At 54.2% G+C, this 19,245-nt stretch overlaps 1 protein-coding gene across 1 annotated transcript; it reads left to right on the forward strand.

Moving 5' to 3' along the window:
• The first annotated feature begins 353 nt into the window (after positions 1-353).
• LOC104149129 (protein-arginine deiminase type-2) lies at positions 354-19,242 on the forward strand. Its single transcript, XM_009682609.2, has 16 exons — positions 354-915; positions 3,556-3,739; positions 3,880-3,952; positions 5,073-5,134; positions 5,508-5,625; positions 6,749-6,874; positions 8,708-8,886; positions 9,671-9,774; positions 10,341-10,452; positions 10,584-10,691; positions 14,361-14,512; positions 14,815-14,959; positions 15,966-16,059; positions 17,472-17,557; positions 17,798-17,926; positions 18,708-19,242. Exons 1-16 carry the CDS (start codon positions 707-709, stop codon positions 18,939-18,941), a joined length of 2,115 nt encoding a protein of 704 aa, XP_009680904.2. The 5' UTR covers positions 354-706; the 3' UTR covers positions 18,942-19,242.
• The last annotated feature ends 3 nt before the right edge of the window (positions 19,243-19,245 follow it).

Consider the following 19,245-nt stretch of genomic DNA (forward strand, 5'->3'; position numbering starts at 1 on the left):
TGTTCATTGTATAAAAATACCTCCACCTTCCCCTTTTTAGCATAAGCAAAGGCAGCTCATTCCCCAGCTTCCCTTCGAAAATAAGCAGGGAAGAAAGGAGTGTCCTGCTAGCCTGAGGACTTGGAAAGTTTGCCTCTTCTTCCAAAGAGCAGCTAGAGGCTTTCCCTAGACAACAGAAAATTGCCGCGGCCAGGGCAGCGCGAGAGGTATCGAATACCCCACGATCGCAGACACCAGCCAAAACTCCAAGCCCCACCGGCGGCGCTGCAAAAACACCCCGAGGCCATCTCCGCATCCGCCTCCCCTCCTGACTTCTCCTTTCGGTTTGAGGTTTGGGGTTGGGCTGCCGCGATGACACGGCCCCCGGCCGGCCGCTGTGCTGGACCCGGGGGCGACGGGGAGTTGGGGACGGAGTTAGGGACAGCTGGGGGAGCTCCTTGCAAAGGACTCGGAGCTGGCCGGGCCTCGGGCCAGCCGTCCTCCCTCTCCATCCCTCCCTCCCAAGCCTCTGAGATCATTTTCATGCGGCGTTAGAGGGTCCAATCCAACAGCCCTCTCCCTTCGGGCCAGCGGGGTGGGGGGGCAAAGGGGCCTGCAAAGGAGTTGTCCCAAATTCAAGGGAGGGCCTGGCCCCCCAGGAAGGATGATTGACTTTCTGTGGGTCCAGTAGAGGAAGAGGAAGAGGAGCTGGGAGGCGTGCCGGGGTATGGAGGAGGGAGGAGGAACCCAGGCAGGGTGCTGCCCTGGGCTCAGTCCCACCTGGAGCAGGTGCGAGGGGCGCGTGTGCCCATCGTCAGGGCGTCTGGGCTGTGGGGGTGGCAAGATGCTGCGGGACCGCACCCTCCGGCTCCAGTACGGGAGCCGCATCGAGGCCCTGTGCGTGCTGGGCACCCAGATCTCCACCGATGTCTACGGGTGAGTCGGACACGTTAACTCTTCCTTCTCCCTCCCCTTCTGCACCTTTTCCCCCATGCCTTCACCCCTTCCTCTGTAACCCCCCCACCCTTTTTTTCCTTCTGCTCCCCCAATCTGCAGGTTGGCCTGTTGCCCAGCTCCCAAACCCCTGCATATCCCTTCTTCAGGAGCCCCCAGAAATGTTTTTGGGGGCGACGAGAGGGTGGAGAAGCTGAAATAGCCCCCCTCCTGTGCCTCCTGAAGCCAGGTCACTGCCACACATCCCCCCATGCCGTGTCTCCATCCCAGGAGAGACTCCCCTGCCTCAATTCACAGGCGTGAGAAGAGATTTAATCCTGCAGCCCTGCTTTCCCAGGTGGTTTGGGAGGCATCGGCATGCTCATGGCAGGTCCACAGGGGCTGAAGCCCCCTGCGCCGCACGGGGACCCAACCCTGCCAAGGGCAGGCTGTTAAAATCTTGCAATTTAATACAGTTCCCCAAGGAAACAGCCTCGATTTACAGCACGTGGCATGCCCTCGCTGGAAAATCAGTACGTTCCCAGCGGGTTTTGGCCCTGGGACCTGTCTGCACGCAGCTTTTGGTTTTCAGGAGGGAACCTCCAACCTGCTGGCCAGGAGAAGATGCAGCTATTCAGGCTGGTCTGACCCCGCATTAAGGGAAATGCTTTGCCCTCTGCAGAGAGATCCAGCTCCTCTGTAGGGCTAAGACCATGTCCGAATGATTCCTACCCCATTTGACGTTTCCAAGCAGGACTGTGCCTTGCTCCGAGTCCTTCTGCGGCACTAATGTCTGCGACCCCTGCGGCATCCCGGGGCTTTATTTGAAGAGACCCGGGATTCCTAGATTGTGCCGGGCTGTTGCAAAACTGTTCCTGAAAAGCCTTGGCTGGCTGGTGGACATCATCCAGGAGGGAGATGAGGTGTTTAGCTGCCTGCGCTCCAAGCCGGGACATGCCCTGCCTACGTTGCCAGCAGCGAGCCCTGGCCTTTCGCTCTCTTAATCTACGACAGACTCGCGCTGTCGGTGCAAGCTCTCTCAGAGGAGCGGGCAAATTCTTTCCTGGGTTTGGTAAATCTGCGCGAGTCCCAGCAAAGAGTCTCAGGTGTCAGCGTTTGTGCAACACAAAGTATTTACCCACGGTCTCCAAATGCGGCTTCATCCATCCGTGGTCAACAGACCCAGTTACCAAACAATATTCACTTGGGAATTCAGAGACCGGAGGAACAAGCAGGGTTGGGACATGGAAGGAAAGAGCAGGAGACCATGGGGACAGATGGCAAAGGAGGGGATGCAGCTGGGAGCACTGGGAGACGAGGGGAAAACAAGACCCGGTGACAAGCTGCATCCTGAAAGAGCGTGCAAGTAACCACAACATAAACTCCACGCCCATAAAACCAAATATAACATTGCACTTCAGAACAGCCCAAGACAGTTGTTCCCCAAAAGAAAAAAACATTGTGTTTAAATACTTTGTTCCAATCAGTCATAGGCAGTGCCGGTCCTCACCTAGCTGCTTATGCTTATTATCTCACCCTTGATGCTCAGGACAAATACAGCCCAGTTACAGCTCATCCGTCTTCTCTCCAGGTCAAATCTCCTCCCGGTGGGATTCCTAAACCCCAGAAAGAAGGAAACCAAACCAGTTTTGCACGCCTAATTAAATGCAATTTAACAACTTAAGAAATGCCCAGATAGCATCAAGCAAGCGCTCAGATTTCCTCTTTCCCCTGATGCCACTGGCTCAGGGTTTTACAGCCGTGCCCGCGCAGCATGGGGCCACCAGCATCCAGCAGCCCAGTAAAGGATGTTGTAACGGTGATACGGCGGGTGCTCTCGGGTGTCAGCGCCACAGCCACGGGGCTGGCCGCACACGTGCTGGAGAGGCCGACGCTCCAAGTGAGGCCGGACCTTGCGAAATGTAAGCGGCCCCAAAATAATGACCCTGGAAACAAAGGGAAACGAGGGACAGGGAGCCAAGAGAGGCAAGGGAGACCTGCTGAGCGGCTCGAGAAAGGCAAGGGTAGGTCACGCTGCGAGTGGTGCAATACTTGCTATATCTAGCTCGGACAAATCACCCCTAAATTTGAATTTCCTATGGTAAAAGCTTTCAGCTCAGTTGAAACGCTCTCATGGTAACTTATTAAATACTGGGTTTGACTCAGTTTAAAAATAAACAGATATTTCTGGATTGAAATGAACTTCAAAACAAAAAAACAAGCTCTTTTGTTCCAGCAGGGCTAGATGCTTAGCCTGTAATTGTAATAGACTGCAATCTCATTTTTTATAAGCTAAAAAGCCCAGTGTCGGCAAAATAGGTTCATTCTTCCAAAATAGCATGTTCTGCCATAAAACTTTCCCAGGCAGTGATAGTTACATGCAGCTTTCTGAAAGGACAGGAAGGTAGAAAGGAATTGGTGGCGAGCGTGGAGATGCCAGCATGCCTGGTCTTGGTTTTGTCTCGAGGAGGGAGAGTAATTGCTCTGGGAACTGAGCATTTTGGGTTGCTCATGGCACCGCTGCAAGCCAAGGTGAAACCTCATCCTTGCCATAGCACAGTGCTGGGTGCCTGCTGGTCTCCGAATTTCAGCAAGTTTGGGACTGCCTCAGCTGAGCGCCGGTCTCTGAAAACTTCTTTGCAGAGCGGCTCCGGCCGGTGCGGTCTCCTTCAGCCTGAAGCACACGGAGGCGGTCAATGTGGAGGTCATCACCGGGGAGCAAGTGGAGGTGGCGCCGGGGAACGGGGGGCCACGGTGGCCTCTCGACAAGGGGACGGTCCTGAGACTCAGCATGAGCAAAGCCAGCATGGAGGTCAATGACAACAAGGTGAAAAGCGGGGTGCTGGGGGTCTAGACAGCCTCTTTCCTTCGCCAGGTTCCCACGGACCGAAGCATCGCTCCCCTGCCCACAGGCACCGGGCGCTGTCATCCTGCCCTTGCTACTCATGTGTGTTTGGGTATTTCCAGGTCACCGTGAGCTATTATGGAGAGGAAGAAGGACAGCCCATTGACCAAGCTGGGGTCTTTCTCACAGGCATCGGTGAGTACGAGTGCTTTTGCAACGGCACAGCCAGAGCTGCAATCCCTCTTTGCCCGCTTGCAGAGCTGCGAAAATCCCATCCTTCGGGAGCAAAGCAAGCAGCATGACCTGGGAGGCTCTGCGCACAGGGAGAGCCAACAGCAAATGCCGACAGTACCAGAAGGATCTTGTTGCTCCCTCAGAAAATGCCCCAGCAAAGTCCATTTTGGTCACCTCTGAGGGCTTAGCAGGGCAATGTGGGAGCAAGTCCTTGTGCGGAGGTCCGTGGGAGATACTTTGAGAGTTAAACTCTTCAATCCCTTTCCTTTGATAATACTTGCTTGAAAGAAACTGTATAGTTTAGCGAGTTGTTCTTCCCACTGTCTTAGCGACAAAACAGCTTCTGCACCAACCAGGCTGTCTCATATGATGCCTTGAAACACGCCTGGAAACCCAATCCACTTCGCTCCCATACCTCAGTGCAATGGAAAACATCTAAGTGTGTCGCCAAGGCAGCAGCGTGTCTGGAGGGAAGCAGCGGAGGGCCAGAGAAACGCAGCACTGTGATCTCAGGTGCTCTCAGCAGAGTGAATATTGGGACTGGCCCAAATCCTGAAAATAAACCAACCTGCACTGTGTGTTTTTCCTGGGCCTAGGTAATATCTAGAGCATGAATATTAACTGCTTCGTTTAACAGAGGAACTCAGGCCATCTGCTCTGAGCAGGGCCCGTAACGCGGAAGCAGAGACAAGCTCAGATTTGTCAGGTCAGAGCCGGGCCAGACAGACTCTTGCATGCAACAAACTCTGCAAAGCCGCAGCAACAACTGCTTCTCCAAAGGTCATGGCAAAACCTCAGCCAGTCAAAACCCAAAGCCCGCTGACATTTCTCCACCAGCCTCAAAACCTCTTGTGCTGGCTCCCAGCAGCACCAGACTCATTTCTCCCAGTGCAGGTCCATCGCCAGCTCCCATGTCACCTCCAGACTTGTTCCTGGTGATTTCTGCCAGAGGAGGAGAGGCATCCCGCTCTGCAGAAGTCCCTAGCAGATGCCTCGGCCCCGCTCAGAGCTGCATTGCCTGTCAAAACCTGCCTTAGCTGGGGCTGGAGAAAGGCTTGACTGCGTGTGTTTGTGTTCCCAGGGATCTCTCTGGACGTCGATGCAGATCGGGACGGAGTGGTGGAAAAGAACAACCCCAACAAGGTAATTCAGCCTCTGCCTTCCCAACATGGATAGAAAGTTAGGGAGCCCAGAGCTTTGCAGGAGCAAAATAGGAACAGCCCCCTCTTGTTCTGCCTGTCCCCATCTCTGCCCGTGCAGGACAAGCAGAGATTTCCCCCTTCCCGCTGTCAAGGGGGAAATCCATGAAACCAGAGCACCAAAAACAACCCGGGAGCTAATGCTCTTGCCAAGCCCATGGGCAAACCCGGCCTTTTGCACGCAGAAAGGAAGCCTGAGCCCAGACACGGGTCTGGCCGCTCTTCCTGGGTCACGTTGCTGGTGCCCAGCACGTCCCGGGTCTGTGACAACTGCCACGGTCCCTGGGCACTTGCTAAGCCAAGGCAGTGTATTTTAGGCAACCTGGACTTGGGGCCCAGATGGGCATGGGGCCATCCTGCTTGTGAACTGCGACAAGGAAAGCCCTTTTATTCCCGCGCTGGACTGCGATGACGAAAGAGTATTCAGCAAAGAAGGTACATGGCCCCTTCGCCCTCCCCAACCCTGATTCTTCACGGCCAGGCTAAAAGCCCTGGGGGATATTTTCATTCCGCAGTTGCTGATAACACCATGGGTCAGCAAGACAGGAGACAATGTTTACAGTCTAAATTGCGTATCTTAGATTTAGTAGACAAATGTTAACATTTTACATTGTTAATGCAACTTCCACATCCTTTTGGTCCCTGCTGGTTGAAATAGCTCCGTTTTGCTTTTCAGCATCTAGTGAACTGGAAAACTGCTTCAGTATTGGAGCTAGAGAGCCTATCCTTACAAAAAATAGAAAATCTCACATTATTTGTGTATCACTAAGTTTTAAAAAGTCACCTGTGCACTTGGTAAATCTACGTCTGCAGAGCCATGCAGGCCCATCAGCATCCCTCAGAGGCTCTGCTTCAAAAACGAGCAATGCAAAAACGCTCTTTCAATCCTTGGTCCCTCTCCCTGAGCCAGGCTTGATCTTTTTGGAAATTAAATTTTGCTTAGGAACTGGTTGTCCATGGGCTGATCACTGCTCTGACTCATGCTTCCCGAAGCCAAATTGCTGAGCAAGCTTCCTGTGCAGGATCATGCTCCCATCCTCTTTTTTGTGCAGTGCAAGCTAATTGCCTCCCCTGAGGTCTGGCAGGGGCATAAAGCACAGTCAAAAAAGCAGCGGAGGTCACGAAGGTGCCACAGATAGCAGAGCTTGGCCTAGGGATGCTTCATGCGGATGACAGAGAAATGGGAAAGAATGGCCCAAACCTCGGAGCTAGGATAGAGTTGTAGGGCCGGCAGCCAGGAATACCCATCTGTTCCTGGAAGAAAAAAAAAAAAAACACACACGCACACACACACACAAAAGCTGGCGCCCATCAGCTTTGTGATGCCAGGAACGGGCTGTGGGAAAAGGACGCTTTCAAAGCACGAGCACGAGCCTGGCCAGGCCTGGGGAGGAAGCACGCAACCTGGTCAGAGCTGCGTGGTGTAACCCCTGCAGGGTGTTTAATCGTGAGCTGACAAATGGACCTGGTCCCTGCAGCGTGAAAAGCAGGCATCTGGCTTTGGGGTGAGCAGGGAGGGATTGGGCTGCCCTGACTTCACTTGTGTTTAAAACCCCAGATTTGCTGGACATGTCTCGGATGGTCTTGAGGACTGAAGGCCCGCAGAGGCTCCCCCGGGGATATGAAATTGTTCTCTACATTCCCGTCTCGGACTCTGACAAAGTCGGGGTCTTTTATGTGCAGAGTAAGTCCTTTCTCGCCTCTTTTTCTGCCCCTTCCCCGAGTTCAGGATGCTTTTATTCTCTCCATAAGCTCTTTTCTTTTTGCCTCTGACCTTGCCCTTTCTGTGCTCTCAAAAACGGGCTTCTGAAGCAAATTGCGTCCTTGGCAGCCCTTATCCGGCCGTGATGGGCAGTTTCTCTAGCAACCGCACCAACTCTTCCAGGCTTGAATGTTCTCCCTTCTCAGTCAGTTCCTGCCTCTGCTCCTAGCAGCACCAGGGAGGCAGGCGTCTTCGCCTGGTTCCCTACGGAAACGAGGTCTGGGCGACTACCTAAGTCCCTGCAGTTGTAGGGCCCAGCGGGTAGTGACAGAGATGAGATGGAGAAATAACCTTTCAGAAAATACTTGCCAGCTTTAATGCACTTTGGCTGGTCAGCAACACTCAGAGCCAGAGAGATCGAAAAACTCTGGAGAGTAGCAAGCAGAGGTGTGGGGCAGTCAAGTGATTTGTTCACGGCCATCCAGCAAAGCAGTAGCGAAAAAACAAAAGCAAGTGCCCCAACCACCAGCTGCTTTATCCGCTAGACAACCTTGCTGCACCAACAGGCAGAGCTTGGCAATGCAATAGAAAATCGGCACTTTCAGAAGGGTGATGCTGGCTGTGTTGGGACTCGCAGCTCCCCTGGGTGGCACAACCCTTATCTGTGAGGGGTTCCCCAGGAGAGGAGCAGGAAGGCGTGCGTTTCGTCACATGTGCGTAGCAGCAGGGAGAGGGACTAGACTAGCACCAGAAATCCTACCGAGATCCCGAGCCTTTGCCCTCCATCCCCTCCCGCGCGGGCCCAGAGACACGCCAGCTGGGCCGTCAGAGGGGATCAGTTTCCTCTGGAGGATGGCAGACGCTGGCAGCCTGAAAAATTGGATGCTTAAGGGGCAGGAGGAGGCCGGCGCCCTTGGAGCTGCCTAAACACCCTTGTGCAGAAACCGGCAGCAAACCACTGCCTTCCCAGGGGAGCAGGGCAGCGGTTTAGCTTTGACAGAGCTGAAAGCACAGAGCCCACCTGGGAAGCAGGGCCTGCCACATCCCTTTAGCTTTTACGAGCATCACAGAAAGCGTTGATTAACATCGTGGGCTTAGTAGGTTAAAATAGCATCACAAAGACACCTGTGGGGCCCCCATCGCCACATCCAGTGGTGCCAGACTAGATCCATCGCTTTGGGGAAGCCTGGAAGAGGCATGCACAGCCCATCCCTCTCTCCCTCGGGATGCAGAGAGCATTTCAGACGGCAGCTCCTCACTGCCAGATCCCATCCCAGCCCTCCAGGGCACCACAAATCCACCTCCCCCAGCTGAAACCCAAGACTGTGGCCTGGCAAGCTTGCTCAGCGCTCGCTCCCTTAGCTCAGATGACAGCACGCTGGACTGGGCACCCAGCCACCCCACTGAATTAATCAGGAAAGCATCCAGGAGCCGAGCGAGCGACTGGTCTCAAGTCTCAGCCTGTCACCTAGGAGTCTGCAGGCATTGCTACCCCCGGCCGCCAAGGTCGGGGGTCTGCAAGGGCAGACGTCCTGTGAAAAATGTCTTTTAACAGTGGCTCCAGGGAAAGAAAGGATCTGGGATGCTTTGCCCTTGCCGTGTGATTGCAAAATTGCAAGAGATGGAGCTAGTGTTAAGATTTTTCTGTTGGGCAGACGATACATCCAGCAGCAGAAGAGAAACAGCTCCAGCACAGAGGGGCTGTGATACCTCATCTCCGGGGATGCGAACACGTGAAACGAGTTTCAGGCCACCACTGAAATTTGGGGAACGACAGCTATGCGAGCCCATCCTGAACACTCCCTTTTTTCCCAGATCCCTTCTTCGGGCAGCGCTACATCCACATCCTGGGCAGGAGGAAGCTGTACCACGCCGTGCAGTACGCGGGTGGCCTTGCGGAGCTGGAGTTCTTCGTCGAGGGACTCCGCTTCCCTGATGACAGCTTCCCCGGGCTCGTCTCCATCCACGTCAGCCTCCTGGAGTCCCTGGCCGAGGTCTGCAGGCACCCAGGGAAGGGGCATTTGATGGGAGGCCGCAACGGCTCGAGGGCAGTGGACGAAGGGGATGGGGAATGCATGGAGAGTCATGCAGCCAAAGGGCATAGAGTAGCTGTTACCTTAACTCAAAAATGACCTCACAGGTAAGGTACGTCGGTGGCATAGTGGTAAATGGAGACCAATACCTTTCTAAAACTTCCCAGCTTGTAGATAGGCCTGCAGGCCAGGGTTCCCTGCTGCCTTATATAGCTCTTTAGCCCTCACCTCAGTGCAAAGTGATATGCAATTAGCATTTCTGCCCTGCTGTAAATTCAGGCGATTCCCCTGGCCTGCTTCCATCCCAGCCAGGCATAGGGATGCAGGGATGCTCCGCATACCTGCCCCGGCCGTGGGGGCAAAGCAGGTCTCGGGGGCCGGCCGATCTGCTGGCACCGAGCTCTCACCCAGCCAGCCTGGGCTCGCTGTTATGCCATAAAGTGCAATAAAGGTGACAGCAAGAAGGGCAACGCTCCCCAGTTCCCAGGATGCTGCAGTCTATAGCTCTGGATTAGAGGGAATAATAAGACAAGCTAAAACCGCGGGGGAATTCATTACACCTCAGCCAGCCTCGGCTGCGGGAGCTCAGAGCGCAGCAGACCTTGGCTGCCGTGACCGTTGGCCCTCCTGGGCCCCACTGCCGGTGCACGTAGCTGTTGCTGCCCTCCTCCGCTAACAGCCCCGCTGCCGCTGAGCTCTGCCCACTTCTCAGCATGTTCGTGGCACCCCCGGTTCCTCCCTGCAGGGTATCCCCCACACGCCGATTTTCACCGACACCGTGGTGTTCAGGATAGCGCCGTGGATCATGACTCCCAACACGCTGGCGCCAGTGAACGTTTTCGTCTGCAGGTAAGGGCCAACGGAGGATGCCTTGGCAGCCGCATCGGTCCACCCCAGCCTCACACCTCCTTGTTCTCCTTGGGGGGCTAGCTAACACGCGCCGGGCTTCGTGGAAGGACGGGCACCCTGTTAGCAGCCCTAGCACCCTCCCAGCTGCCCGTTGTGGACTCTTGTCCTTCCCAGACACAACGGTGAGAGTCTCACCGCTGACTGAAGCTATGTACTGAGGGCTCAGCTGGGCTGGATTCAGCCAGCTGGTTCACAAGACAGTGGAAATCCCCTCACGATATAGGAAATCATGCAACACTTTTCTGATTGCAGAGATATGAGCCACAAAAGCCGAGGTGCCCAAAACAGGGCCGCAAACCACTGTGCAGCAGTGCCTGGGCTGGCACAGACCTAGGGGCCGTTACGAGGGCCGTTTCCTGGGTCACCGAGACACGGCGGCCAGAGCCTGGGTATCTGCCCCATCTGTTGGGGAGGCGATGGGCAGGGGGGAAGGCAACTGGCTGGGCGCGAGTACCCATCTGCCAACACCCCTTCAACCACTTCCCTCTCACCTTTCGCCTTCCCAGCGTGAAGGACAATTACCTCTTCCTCAAGGAGATAAAGAACCTAGTGGACAAAGCCGGCTGCCAGCTGAAGGTTTGCTATGGCTACCTGAACCGTGGGGATCGCTGGATGCAGGTACGGAGGCAGCAGAGGGGGCCAGGCAGGGCCACTGCCCAGCAAAACCCTCCTCTAAAGCCGAGCCCTGCAGAGGGGCTGCCTTTCCTCTCTGCAACTATGCAATGTCTGGCTTTCCCTCTGCCTTTTAGGATGAAATTGAGTTTGGCTACATCCACGCTCCCCACAAAGGCTTCCCGGTGGTGCTGGATTCCCCCCGAGATGGAGGGCTGAAGGATTTCCCCATCAAGGAGCTGCTGGTAAGAGCAGGCTGGCCCCTCCGCAGGCAGTCGCTCTCTCTTGTGTTGCCCCAGGAGCCCAGGCTGTGTCCAGCCTGTCTCGGAAACCTCCGATTTCTCCACACCTTTAATCCAGAGGCCCCAGGATAAGAGGGGCTGGGAAGGAGTTCACCTGTCTGTAGAAGAAGGACTTCTGCCAAACTCTGGGACAGGGTGAATTTCTTGACACCAAATTTTTGAGCCGTGAGCTGGTTTTTCCTTTCCTCTTCTGCACCCATGAATATGCTTCAGCTCTTGAGCGGGAGAGGAAAGGAAAGCATAAGAGGAGGTAATTTACTTACTCAAAAGATGCAGCCAACTGCCAACAAATGCCTATACGGCTTCTCTGGCAAATGCAAAGGGCCAGCATAGGAAGGGTGTGCAAAGCAAGCTGCCTAGGAGAGCAGTGTCCCTGACCGGCACGTTTTGGGAGAGCCCAGTGAAGACAAGCATGGACAGAAGAGGGCTTCAAGGCCAAACCTTTGACTATGAGACTTCGCCAAGCTGGAGTCTAGCCTCCAGCGTCATTAAACCACACAGCCTCGTCAAATGTAGTGATGGAGACCTGCATATTACACCATCTGTGTTGTTTCCTTTACCCAGGACAGAAAAGGCAGGAGATGCTCAGGTAGCTGTGAACTCTCTGACCCCATAAACCCAGCCAGACCCATCCAGCATCACAACAGATGGCTCCTGCGGGGCCCACTCACCGCCTGACAGCTCCCAGCAGAGAGCGGCAGGCAGCCCGGCGGCTGGCTCCCGTCCTAGCGAAGGACCCCCGTGTCTTAATGCCCCGTCCAAAGAGCCACAGGCCCTCGAGGGGACTCTGTCCGTCCTCACGGCAGCCTCAGTCTATCCCTTTTCCCCGGCAGTAACTAGAGAAGAGGGTAGTGCGTTGGCATTTTAACATCAGCAGCTCACTTTTTTGCTGCGTATCGGTTTGGGGAAGGTTAATTGCTTTCAAAAGTGTTGAAATACATCTTTTATCATGCCTGAAATGAGTACATGCAGTCCTGGATTCGTCAGGCAGGATGAGAATAGCATGCTGATCTGCTCCTTTACAAGTAAGTCAGGCAACTACTCGTATCTGCCCTCTTTAGGAATTGCTTTGCTTCATATTTAGAGAAGCAATTTCAGCCTTTGGAGCTGCTAACATATTATATTCCAATCTTCTGCTTTGAATCCTCCCCTAATCCCCACTATCTTTCCAATCTCATTTTCCAGCTAGGACAATTTAGCCAAACACAGCACATACACGGGTCCTCCTCTCCCGCAGCAAAGCTCTAAGCCTCTGGGACCCTGAGCGAGGCGAAAAAAGAGACGGGAGGGAATTAGCCCCTCAAAGTCAATCTGGAACTGATAGGACTTGGATGCTACCCGCAAACCTGGGCTGAAGCAGCACTAGGGAGGAACATGACAGTGATGTGACAATCGAAACCCTTCTGGCTCTGCCGCTTATTAAATGGAAATAGGCTGAGAGCAGGTGTTAGACGCTCAGTCCCTCCCACAGCGTCCGTGAGCCTCCCGGGAAAGGATCTCTGACCCCCAGCCATCCTCCAAACATGCCCCCGAAAACGCATGGAAAGCCTTGGAGAAAGGCAGCCCCACTGCATCCTGTCACATCCCCGCATAGCAGAGCTGCCCTGGTTTTCTACTAGGTGGGAACCCCTGACTTGCCAGGATTTGCCCCAGAATGGGGGGATGGCAGAGCATCCTGTCTGCTACAGCTGTGTTTGCTTTGCATGAACAAGCTCTTTGTTCTGTGGCTACATCATAGCACGACGGAGAAAAAGCCTCAGAGATGTGCAGGGAACAGAGGGGGGTGGAACTGGCAGCTCCCAGCTTCTCCAAACACACTCGATGAAAAAAGCAAACTTCTAGTTCTTAATTGTGCACCCTCGGGTGCCCTCCCCTCGTTTTCACTAAGCTGGGCGCTTCTCTTCCTTTACTGCGTCCCTGCAGCTCCCCTCTCTCCGCTGCATCTCTCCAGCCCCAGGATGACACTGAGGCTTTTGCCCTGAGCACCATCACACCTGCATTAAGCCGGACTTCACAGTTTTCACACTGAGAATTCACAGGATCACACGTTTGCTTTGCCAGAGTGCGCACAGTACGCAGGGTGGACGCCCACGGAGAGATAAACGCGACAGGAGCATACCCTCTTACAGAAAAGAAAACACTGTCATGTCAGTGCCTAAAGAGAGCCGTTCGAGGATGCAGCCTGGAGAAATCAGTGTTAATCGAAGCATTCGGCCAGATGCTTCACCCCTAAGGAAATGCAACACTAATAAGTGAGATTTAATGAGAAAAGATCAGGAGGTATTTGATCTTGTTCAAGTGGCTGCATCGCACTGTCATGAGCTTCAAAACCATGCTGACTTAAATCAGAATGAACAAGGACAGCCTGTAGTTTCCCAGAGACTGTGTTTATGTCCTGGATCCCTGCAGAACTAATGCAAGGTTTTTGTCCTGCTGCTGGCAGTTGGCTTTGCCTTGCTTTTTTAATATTTCATCATTCCCTCCTGCATTCGAGTCCGGCATGTCACAACCACAGCACAAAGGGTTAACGACCTCTGCATGAATAGCACCTTAAATCCCAGGTATACTAAGTCCTCAAAATCAGGCTTAAATTGGATTTAAGTGAAGTATAGCCCTTCAGGAGGTTCTTATTCCTAGGGTGGATTTACCCTCCGGGGCTGAGTTCAAGCTCTCACTTGACATGAGCCATCTAGACTTTCAGCTTCGAGGCTACCCCATCACCTAAATAATTAGCTTAACTTGGACACTTAACTGTTGGCTGCGGGATGCCAGAGGAGATCTATCTCTGGCTCAGTGCTCCAGCTCTGTGCCTGGCATTTGCCTTCTATTACTGAGACCGGCTGACTCAGAGGCTTTCTTCCTCAGAGGCATTCAGACTAGGGCTGCCTCTTTGTCTCCAGAGGCTGGCCCTTGCCCAGAGATGGCTTTTGCTCTTGATATTTTTACCCCCTGGAGCAGATCTGAGCCCAGCAGGAGGAATGTTTTGCATGTCTGAATTTTTCCTGCAAACGGTTCTGGTTGCCAGAGAGACTAGCCACCTTCCCACCCGCTTGCGCAGCTGCCAGGAGGTCTGGCGTGCCAAACGAGGCCCCCGATCGTTTCCCTGTGGGTGGGAGCCCGTGACCTTGCAAAACAACCACTGACCAGCCGAGGTGCAGCCCTGCTGCAACAGAAGAGGTGACTGGGGCAGAGCCTCGCTCCAGGAGCTAAAACTCATCCATGCATCCCCAGTGGCTGTGTGGCCTCACGGATATGACAGGGACTCAGCTGGATTTCTGCCTGGGAAGTGGGTGTAGCCCCAGATGCAGCGAGCACAGATCCATCCCACAGGGGAGAAGAGGTCTTGCACTGCCTGTGCTGCCAAAGCCTCAGGGCCAGGGGAATGACTGGGGCGCATGCCCAAGGGTCATTTCGCAGTCTTTTCCCATAACCCATCCCGTGCCATTCCCCACTAACTTAACCAGGACGCCTTGAAAAACAGCCCCTTTCCCTCCCGCTGTAGCATCTGCACAGAAAGGCCAGGAGCAATCTATGGACATCTATCTACATCTCTATGGACCTCAAAGAGGGGGGAATTTGGGACAAAACCCTCAGCAGTCTCTCTTTTCCCAGGGCCCAGACTTCGGCTATGTGACCAGAGAGCCCCTGTTTGAGGTTGTCACCAGTCTCGACTCTTTTGGGAACCTGGAGGTCAGCCCACCGGTGACCGTCGGTGGGAAGGAATATCCCCTGGGGAGGATCCTCATCGGAAGCAGCTTCCCCATGTAAGACAGATGGAAAACCTACGTGTTTGGGAGCAAAGGAACAGCAAATGCGGCCCTAAACGCCACGCAAAAAATTGTGTCGAGGGCCTTAATCAACAGTTGGCTGGCCAGGCGCCAATCTGTTGTTCTCCTGTGGAGTGGGTGCACCTGGGAGCGCCCAGCCCCAGCGCTAAATCTCTGCCTTCACATTCACTCCCTTCTCCACCTCACCCTTCTTTCCTCTCGATAGTCATTCATGTGTGCATGGATATATGCATAAGTTTTTCCCTTATTCCCTCTTTTCGGGGGCATTTTGCCACCAGATCTGCAGGGAGGAGAATGACTAAAGTGGTGAGGGATTTCCTCTATGCCCAGCAAGTGCAGTCTCCCGTGGAGCTCTACTCTGACTGGCTGACCGTGGGCCACGTCGACGAATTTGTCACTTTTGTGCCCGGTCCTGGCGCAAAGGTAAGCAGGCAGTATCCCGAAACACATGGCTGGGGGAATTGTGAGGGCTGTGCTGCTCAGTGGTTACCCTGAGGGTGGTGGTAGCCTCCTGTCTTTCAGCAACCCAAATCTGGTGTGAAAATCTGTCTCTGCTGTCTTGGGAAAGGGGAAGGGCAGAAGAAGCTGCTCTGTTTGCTGTGTGAGGGATGGGCTAAGGCTTTTGTGTGCAGCTGCACTTCAAGACATCTCCAAAGGGCAGTTTGGCTTTCAGGGTTGGTTCCTCCAAAAGGCAGCTGGGAAAAGCCCAAAGTGACTAATCTAACTTGGATACCTCCAGGGAAAACCCCACAGCTCATTTTGTGTACCCTGAACAACCAAGCCACTGGTTGGGTTCAATCTCCAAAGTCCCCAAAACAAGTGCTCTGTGAACACAGAAAGAAACCTGCCTAGCTAACGTCTCCATAGGAGAGAGAAAAACAAGGTGCCTGCCAACGTAGCGTAGGAAGCTTAACGAGACTCAAGATTTACATGCGCTGGCCAGGGCTCCCAGCTGCTCAGCAACTCCTAGAGTGGATCAGAAACCAACAGCCTGGAGACAGGAGGCTGCTCCTCCTGGAGGGGAGCGAGCCAGACGCGCGCAAGACTCGGACCGTGTGAATTCATGAATCATGGTTTTCCATGGCTCCGTGCTGCCTTCTTGCCCTCTCCTCCTAAGAAGTCAGAGCACGATCGCTTGCTTGCTCAGCCCTCCCTGACTCCCCCCACCTTGCTTGACAGCAGAAATGTCTAAGTTCGAGTCTAAGCTAGAGTTTCTCACAGAAGCCAAAAAAGCCTCTGAAGCCCCTCCAGGGCAGCTTTCCTGGGGAGGGGTGCAAATGTGACAGCTTCAAATAAGCCCCCTTTGCCGTTAACCCCTTTCCTCAACCATTTGGAGCCTGGGTGCCCTGACGAGCTGGGCTTGCTGGCCGTCCTCGCGCAGTGCTCCCCTGCTGCAAGCAATGACCACCTTCCCTCCCGTTTCCCCCAGCGATTTCGGATGCTCATGGCCAGCCCCGCGGCGTGCTACAAGCTGTTTCGGGAGAAGCAGAAGGAGGGCCAGGGCAAAGCCACCATGTTCAAAGGTAAGGGGATTATCTGGCAGCTGCAGCCAAAGCAGGACAGCCCTGCGAACGGGGTGGGCAACGAGGCCGAAGGGTCAGAGCAAAGACGTGCTTTCATCAGCCTGGAGGAATTTTGCAAGTCTCCAACGAGGTGGGGGGAAACGTGCTGATCTCCGTCCCCAAACTAAAGGCCAGCTTTGATGTAGGATGAGGCAGTCGGTCCCAGGGAGCAGAGCAGCTGACCAGAGGGCGGGAGCGAGGAAGAGGCAGCACGCACCTGACCAACGCGTGGGTATTCAGGATGCGTGCACGAGGAAGAGGACCTTTTCCCACCCTTGCAGCGGTTGTCCTTCAAGCTGCGGTCCGATGCGCCTTTCTTTGTGGCAGGATGTCTGCCCACCCAGGCAGCCTGGGTGCCATACCCAGCCCCCTCAAGTCCTATTTTGAGAAAGCAAGTGGGCTTGGTGGGATAAAGCCCTCTGCATAGAGGTGACTTTTGCTCAAGGAGCTTCTCTGCCCACTGTAAATGCCATCAGACCTCCAATGGCTTGGGCTGTGCAATCCAAAGAGCTGGAAAAAGTGGGATAAGGCACAAGTGGGAGCCGTGGGCGCTCATGCCACCCCGAACCAGCGCTGCAAACTGGCACTGATGTTTTCCAAGCGCAGTTTTTCCTCTCCTGCCCTTCCATCCCATGGGTGGGCTACAAGTGCCTTGATTTCTTTCAAAGTGGCTACACTGGAGACCCAATTTCTGATTTAAAACCACAGCTATTGCCCAGGCAGAGCAGCTGTTTGCTAATAAACCATCTGTGAGCAGCCAAGGCATTAGCCAGCTCATAAGAGCAGCGGTGACGTTCTGGTTGCTCTGGACAGACAGTCTGGGCACCTTCTAATCTCAGTTTTGCTTAGCATGAAATTCATCCGTCTGCGATGGGATCAGGAAAAGACATCCACACTTCTGAGGGGCCCCTTGAGCTCTCCGGGCTCAGATTACTTCCATTTGTCCAGGATCCAGCCGTCCCGAGGCTCACCTCTTAACAGATTTATCCGCCCAGCACCTGGATGATACGGAGACGACAGCTCTGGCTTTATGGAGCTGGGAACTAAGGCAGCAGAGAAATTCAGCAGCCAATTATTCCCTGGGCAGGAGGATGGAGTATACGACCTTTCAAGATGCTCTCCAGGCTAGGATATTGAGAAATGGCCAGACATTTCCCTAGTGCCTGCTTTCCCAAAAGCTAACTACTGGGACTCCTGGCAGCCTCAGCCAGAGGTGTTATTCCCACCCTCTCCCACCTCTGCCCTGGTCAGGAAGTTGGCATGTGAAACTTGGGCTTTTCCTGTCTTTGTGCCTTTTCTTAAGCACTGCAAACCAGGCTTCTGGAAGCTGACAGCAGGCATTTCATTTCCCTGATGGGGATTTGTATTTGTAGGCTATTCCGGGACAGACACCAAACGGGTCACCATTAACAAAGTCCTTTCCAACAACATCATGGTGCAACAGAATCAGTACGTCCAGGTAATAACCAGAGTTGGGGGGGGGGGCATGAACCCCACAGGCGCAGATCACACGGAGGGAGGCATTCGATCAGTGGGGTCCCGGGCAGGGAAACCTGTGGGTCTGAGCACAGTGGGGACAAACGCGGCCATCCCACACACCGGCCACCGGAGCTTCCCACGTTAGCCCCATTGCTGGGATGCCTGGAAAGGCGCTGTATTTCAGCAAAAGCTCGCGCCAACCCCAAGCCTGTCGCTCCAGTGCTGCATCGACTGGAACAGGGACATCCTCAAAAAAGAGCTGGGCTTGACAGAGAGCGATATCATCGATTTGCCAGCCCTCTTCAAGATGAACAAGAAAGGCAAGGCCACGGCGTACTTCCCAAACATGGTGAGAGGCATCTCTGCTCCTCGGGTCCTCATCGACTCGGAGGGGAGATTTGGGCGTTGGGCTGAGAGAGGGGTTTTGGTAAGGACCAGGAGCAGATGTCCTGCAGGGGTGACTGCACCGTAGCAAGAGCCAGGCAGCTAAAACCTCGAGGCTGGCAGTCACAAAGAGAAAGAGAGAGTTTTTTAAATTGCAGGATAAAATACCTTCACCGGGCTCTTCACCACTTTTGGCTTCTTTAATAAGTCAGCATTATTGGGTTTGAGGTTTATTTAGCCAGATCCTTTTTTCATCTTTAAAATAAAGCTGGGATAAGAATCCTGTAGATCCGGTGGGTTTGGAGCTGTGGGTTGGAAAGGGAGCCAGGCAGTCCCTGGCCGTGACCCTCGCCTCCCCAAGGACATGGATGGGCTTGGACGAAGAGGCAAGCCTGGCAGAGCAAAACTGATCGAGTTGCTTTTATCCCGTAAATAATCTATGGCTTAAGCTTGTGATAGATGGCTGCTCCGCTCTTGCCAGGAGAGGTTACCTCCCTCTTCCAATGAAATCCAATGAACGTCCCACAAAATCTTCCCTTGGGATTGTCCAGAGAAGCGAGACATTCTCCTCTGCCAGCAGTCCCCCTTTTCCCAGAAAGAGACACCATGTGGCTCAGAAAATGCAGCCGTGACTCGAAAGACCTTTCGAACTGGCCAGTCGGCCAGAATCGCAAGGTTTTGCAAGTGGGCCAAACGCAGAAGGGGCAAAACGATGCCGCCCGGAGGTAATCCTGTTCGTTGCACAGGTCAACATGATCGTGCTCTCTCAAGACCTGGGCATCCCCAAGCCGTTCGGCCCCATCGTCGAGGGGGAGTGCTGCTTGGAGCGGCACGTCCGCTCCCTCCTGGAGCCCCTGGGCTTGACGTGCAGCTTCATCGACGACATCTCCTCCTACCACAAGAACCTGGGGGAGGTCCACTGCGGCACCAACGTCCACCGCCAGCCCTTCTCCTTCAAGTGGTGGCACATGACGCCCTAGCACATGACGCACTCGGAGACGGCTTTTTGGCACTCGCGGCCGTGTGTTCCTGCTTGCGGTTCGGTTAACCTAGGTGTGAAGTGCCAGGCGTGTTGTGCACCCCACATCTCTGCCCAGTCCCTGCCTTGGTTCACGTTATTGCTTCCTTAGTGCCCTTGGCGGGCCGTGGAGATGCAGCGATGGGGGGAGATAAACCATGGAAAAACCACGGAGAAAAACAACAATTTCTGGTGCCACGGATTTGTACCAATGAGAATAAAACGAGGAAGACGTTTCAGGAGTGTCTTCCTTTCTGCAGGAAGGC

Source organism: Struthio camelus, chromosome 21, assembly GCF_040807025.1.
Source record: "Struthio camelus isolate bStrCam1 chromosome 21, bStrCam1.hap1, whole genome shotgun sequence".
In the NCBI taxonomy this organism is placed as follows: domain Eukaryota; kingdom Metazoa; phylum Chordata; class Aves; order Struthioniformes; family Struthionidae; genus Struthio; species Struthio camelus.

Excerpts from the sequence above, each read along its gene's own strand:
- LOC104149129 (XM_009682609.2), top strand. The coding sequence starts at position 707 with ATGGAGGAGGGAGGAGGAACCCAGGCAGGGTGCTGCCCTGGGCTCAGT. Across the intron at positions 3,740-3,879 it reads TGGAGGTCAATGACAACAAG|GTCACCGTGAGCTATTATGG; the intron begins GTGAAAAGCGGG and ends GGGTATTTCCAG. Across the intron at positions 10,692-14,360 it reads TCCCCATCAAGGAGCTGCTG|GGCCCAGACTTCGGCTATGT; the intron begins GTAAGAGCAGGC and ends CTCTTTTCCCAG.